At 56.7% G+C, this 5547-nt stretch overlaps 1 protein-coding gene across 1 annotated transcript; it reads right to left on the bottom strand.

The window, feature by feature from the left end:
* Positions 1-2393: 2393 nt before the first annotated feature.
* Positions 2394-3974, bottom strand: LOC112892002 (UPF0503 protein At3g09070, chloroplastic-like). The gene has a single exon (XM_025959047.1). It carries the CDS (start codon positions 3972-3974, stop codon positions 2574-2576), a length of 1401 nt encoding a protein of 466 aa, XP_025814832.1. The 3' UTR covers positions 2394-2573.
* Between the last annotated feature and the right edge of the window lie 1573 nt (positions 3975-5547).

The raw sequence follows: 5547 nt of genomic DNA, 5'->3' as shown, positions 1-5547 counted from the left end.
CCATCCATTTTTAACATTGGAAACAGAGATGAATAGTCCTTTGGAGGTGCTGTTGGAGGTGCTCTGACGATCATAAAGACAACCTAGACTCCACATAAAAATAAAGATGCACACGTAATGTTAAGCTAGAACTTTTTAGAATTTGCCGGACAAGACTATAACGGTAGAAGGCATACTTGAATGCATTAAATACCGATGAAGCTTGTTGTGTCCGGTCTTATGTATTATTGCATCAATAAAAGCTTTAAGCTAACCATAATAAAGACGAGGTTAGACCATATATATGTACTCTAGGTCATAGAAAAAAGACATGAAAATTTTGGATTACAATCACGTCTAAGAACTAACACCAATGTAACATGCTAGATTCTTATATAAATAAACACAATTCTGTAATAGCATGACAGAGTATTACTCTCCATTCGGAAGTCCCGAACACCTATAATGCCTTGCTTTCATTATCGTAGTTCAAGAGGTTTTGTTGTTGATCTCGATCCACTAGTTGCATAGCATCCCAATAAATCCATATCACTAATCTTCAACAGCTACCATAATAGTTATCCAATTGCACTCATTAGGCTATCTCCAACTCTCCGTGTAGCATAGTTTCCATATCATTAATTATACCGTCGCATAGTTATTTTAGCTTTTGTGGCACCATAATAAATAATAAATGAGAGAGAGTGGAGAGAGAAAGAAACTGGGTCTCGTGCAAAACCCAGTATTAATACATAAACCAATACACTAAACACTATAAGTTATGCATTGAGAGTGGGTGGTACCTTCATAATAAATGGAGAACAAATATAATATGTTGAGAAAAGAGAGTGAGTTTAATAGAAATCCACACCAAGACATTATGGTTGTAGAGTGTAGTTTCCAAAGGTGGTTTCTTGATGATATGGCAATATAGACACTAACCTTAGACACTGTAGGTTGGTATTGCTCTTAATACTTACTATATCACTCCACACCATTTATTCTTCACTCTTTAATCTTGGCTGTCGTTATAGAAGAGCAATGCAAATCACTTGTAGAACAAAATGTATATTGTTTCTAGACCTGACCCATTTGTAGTTTAAAATCTTTGAACCCAAAACCCCGACCACTCAGAATATACTACTTTCTTACAACTTCACCTACTAAGTTTTATTCCCTTTGACTCATATTGCTTAAAACTTTGATCAACTATTTGGACATCGTTGTGATGCTAATCCAGCAGGTCCTCGTGCACAACTGGACATGACTTCAAATTTTTTAAAAAAATGTAGAAAATTGTGGATCTTTTACAAAAAAGTTATGATCTCCAAATCAAATAAAAATTAGATTAGAAACACGAGAAAGTATATATGGCGGCATGTAATAAGATTTGGTATGGGTAGCCTCTGAGACAACCATACTTGTGATAATTGGAGAATTTGCCGGATCATATTACCAGCCGGTAAGAGTGACTACTCCGTGCCAACTTTAATTTTATCCGAACGAATGAGCGGGCACGAAGGGTGTTTCTTTCAGTGTGGACACAAACAGAGTCTCATGGCGTTGCAGAGACGAGCTTGCCGGTTGGGACAAAGCACGGCCGACGGGCCAACATCGGTCAGAGGCAGCCAGCACAGCTCCACAGTCCAAACGCTCCTGCAGCCGAGCGACACGCTCCGAATGATTATACAGAATGGATCAGCGCAGGGGTCCCAGCCGAACGCCAACGCCTGTGCTGCTGCCACTGCCGGTGGGCGCTGCGGCGCGAACACAAGGCCAACAACAACAGCACGCCCCTGATGAGAGGCAGGCAGGAGCAGGAGGCAGCGCACGAGAAGAAGAAACAAGGGCGGCCGCGGCCGGGGGCCGTCCCGTCCGCGACGCGGCGGCGACAACGGTGGAGCCCCACGGGCAGGGCGACCGACGGTGGGCGCGCCCTTCCGCCGGCGGGCCAGCCGGAGGAATGCGGGAGGAGCCGCCTTTAACGGTTTCCGAGGCGGCGGCAAGCACGACCTCCTTTAAGGACCAATCACGTGCAGTGGACGGGCCCGACCCTAGTACCACCGGTGTCGGGGCCGCGTGAGCCCAGGCCCGCCTGCTCGGCTGCCCGCCCGGTCGGCCGGCCGCTCCTACGGCGGCGGCGTGTCCGTGTCAAGCTCTTCCTCGGGTTGTGCTTGTGTCTCCGTGGGAAGGAATTCCCCACGGTCCAAAAGAGCAAGCGGGTGTGACCGGCGGTAGGGCCCCTCTCGATTGACACAAAGCCAATGCTGGTCGCGAGGTTCGGCACCAGAATTAGAATGCGTTTCCCTCCAAATTCAGATGGAAACCTTGCGAAATTGCTGCCGATGGAGCTACAACAACTCATGGAGAAAACACTGGTGATGGAACATGCGAAACGAACGATAGGATGATGAGGTACGAGAATACGAGATGCGTGTTATCCAATCCCCCCGAATGAACAAAAATAAACAGCTTACATTACAATACGCGAAGATTTATGGCTATAACCCCAAACCCTCTCCTTGAACCTGCAGATCGGCAGAGGAACCTGACCGGCTGCCTGCCGGCGTCGTGCGTGAGCGCCGTGCCGTAGCCTAGTACAGGCGGAGCACGCTGCGCGCGAACGACTGCGTGGCCAGCGGCCGCCCGGGCCCGGCCTTGCTCGGCAGGCCGCCACCGCGCGGCCGCGCGCTGCCGCTGCGCATCGGGGTCAAGTAGAACCGCAGCATGCCGTTGTCCGCGGCGGCGCGCCCGGGCGAGTAGCGCGCGCTGCGGTTCCGCTCCAGCGGCGGCGCCTGTGCGTGCGGCTCCTCCCTCCGCCGGACGTTACCGCTCGCGTCCACGTAGCTGCGCCGGGAGCTGCCGAGCCCGCCGCTGTTGCTACTGAACGAGCTGCGCGCGCTCAGGTTGCTGTTGCACCGCTGCATCTTGGGGTTGGCGCCGCGGACGCGCAGGTCGGGCCACGGCTCGGAGAAGGAGCGGTCGGCGATGTCGGACGGGCCGCCGCCCCTGCGCCCCGCGGCGCGCCGGTGGATCAGGCCCCAGAGGCTCCACGCCTTGCGCCACCGGCGCGGTTTCTTCGCGGGGCCGGACAGCGCCGCCTCCAGGCTCGCGGAGATGTCCTCGATGAGGGAGTTGGAGCTGAAGCCGCGGTCCAGCAGGTCCTCGGCGTGGTGGAAGTGGTAGAATTCTGAGCCGCCGATGGGGGATGCCTTGTCATTGACAGCTGCGGTCACTGGTCTTGGGTCTGGGACCTCGAAGGACGGCCTGCGTACGGAGCTGGAGCGCTCCAGGCTCCGACGCCTCCGGCTGGAAGAGTCGAGGTAGTAGTCTCTTGTCTGCAAGGAGCCACCTGGCGGCTCGGGGTCAAAGTCGTCTTCCACGGGGATTTGGCCATCGGAGCGCTCGACGATGTCGGTCGGTGTGTCCTCCAGGACCGACAGGATGGGAGGGAGGCGGGAGAGCGGCGGAGGTGCGCGCCCGAGGCCAATGCCGGCGCCGGCGCCGAAGAGGTACCCGTCCCAGGACGCCCGGGGCTCGTCCCACGAGAAGCCGGCGTCGTCCACGGACATGCGCGCCGCGTCGAGGGAGAAACGCGGGTCCGTGTCGCAGGAGCGCCGGCCACCGGCGAGCTCCGAGCCGGCCTCACCGCGGAGGCGACACCGCCGAAGGAACGACGGCTTGGAGGGCTTCTCCGGAGGAGGCATTGCCGCTGCCGCGGCCTTGCTCACGGCAGCCTCCTTCTTGAGCTTCTGCTTGCGCCGCCACTTCTGCCACTTCTTGCTGAACACGGAGGCGGCGACCCAGAAGCTCCCAGCGATCTCTTTCAGGTCTTTGGGTGACGCCTTCTTGTTCTGCGACGACTCGAGATCAATGTGATCCTTGATGTTCTTACCTTCCCGGGTCACATTGCCTTCGGCTTCCACCTCGCCGGAAATGTCCATGGCGACGACGGGCTCTTCCTCGACCACCGGTATTATCTCGTCGGACTCCATGACCACGGGAATGTCCTCGTCCAAGAAATCGTCTGGGATGCATGGTGCCTGCGGCGGGAGCTGGACTTCGGCGGCGAGCGCAGCCGCTGCGGTCGAGGACGAGGCCGGGAACGCGCCGAACGCCGTGCCGTCGCGGACGCGGTCGCGGTCGTCCTGGTGGAACAGCGCCCACAGCGTGCTGCGCCCGCGCACGTCGCACGAGCGCCGCTGCGGCTCGTCCGCCCTGGCGGCCGCCGCAGCGGCGGCGGCGGCGAGGGCGTCCCCGCCGCGGCCGCACGAGAACGACTTGCAGCGCCGGAGGTCCGGCGGCTCGGCCGGGCCGGACGCGGACGAGCCGCTGGCCGCGAACGGCCTGGCGAAGAGGGACCGGATGGCCGAGGTGGACTTGCGCCCTGGTGCCGAGGCCGCGGCGGCTGACGCCTCGAGCCCCTGGAGGCGCTCGCGCAGGCACGCGGCGCAGAAGCCGGTGAACGTCTCGCCCGGGTGCAGGTCGCAGCTCGTCGACACCGACCGCCGCGCGGGCGGCGCCGGCGGGTCCATCTGCAGCGTCGTCATCGCCCGCCCCCCTCCCGGGCGTCACTCCCCCCACCCCCCACACCCACACCCCCCGACGTCACTGTGCGGCTAGTACCGTTGCACCATTGCACTCGTGCTGCTGCGGGAGGAGGGAGTTGCCGGTGCGCGAGGCCTCGCGTTTAGTAGAGCCGTCTCGGACAGGGTAAAGGGTAGGGTGGTGAAAGGAAGAAGAGAGAGAGGAAAGTGAAAGTTAAAGGCGAATCACGGGCCCCGGCGAGGCCGAGAGAGGCCTCTTGCTCCTCCCTCTCTCTCTCTCTCTAGTTCCTTTTGCTTTGCAGCTCTGCTCTTCTTGGGGTTCGTGGCATGGTGTTGCTTTGCTCGCCTCACCCTGTTGCTCTCTCTCACACACACATCCTGCAATCTGTAGATGCTGTGTCCGTCCTATCGGGATTTGCCTGATCCAAAAGGCGATTATATGGGCATAATCTGCACGCGTGTGGTAAAAAATAAACGTCACTTTGCATCCAGCAACAGGCAGACGGCCGACGATGCCTGACGGTCCAGTGTTTGTCACTGATTCTTTCCCCCAACCAGTGACGAACGAGCATGTCGTTATACTTCTCGTACACCGGCAGTTTTGCACTTGACAACCGCTCTTTTGCAGCTACGAGTTCCACTTCACTTGCATCAACTCCGTGCTGACTGTGCATTTGTGCCATGTGATGCTGGTACTTGAAAGAGCTGTTCATCCAAGGATCACTGTCAGCTCGTGGGATGCACTGAATGAGCCGCTCCTGGCAGCAGCAGCAGCAGCAGCTGCTGCTGCTGCTGCTGGACTGAACTCCCTACTAGTTCACCAGCGCTATCAGTGGGAGGAGACTTTGACCCGAAGGGTACAAGATTCACCACGAATTTCCGGTGCCGGTTCGATTTTACCTTATCCGGTCAAAGCTAACTGGAAAAAGCATTTTAGCATCTCTAAGAAGCTTTTGTTGACAAGTTGGGTGTGAGCTGCGCTTTCTCCCAGCTTTCCCTTTCCATCCTCATTTCCCCGCTC

The sequence above is a fragment of the Panicum hallii genome, chromosome 5 (genome assembly GCF_002211085.1).
Source record: "Panicum hallii strain FIL2 chromosome 5, PHallii_v3.1, whole genome shotgun sequence".
Classification (NCBI taxonomy): domain Eukaryota; kingdom Viridiplantae; phylum Streptophyta; class Magnoliopsida; order Poales; family Poaceae; genus Panicum; species Panicum hallii.
Note: the sequence above shows the minus strand (reverse complement) of the source record. Positions and strands in the feature narration are given on the sequence as shown.

What these genes read in the sequence shown, in the direction of transcription:
- LOC112892002 (XM_025959047.1), bottom strand. Translation starts at nt 3,974, where the DNA reads ATGGAGTCCGACGAGATAATACCGGTGGTCGAGGAAGAGCCCGTCGTC.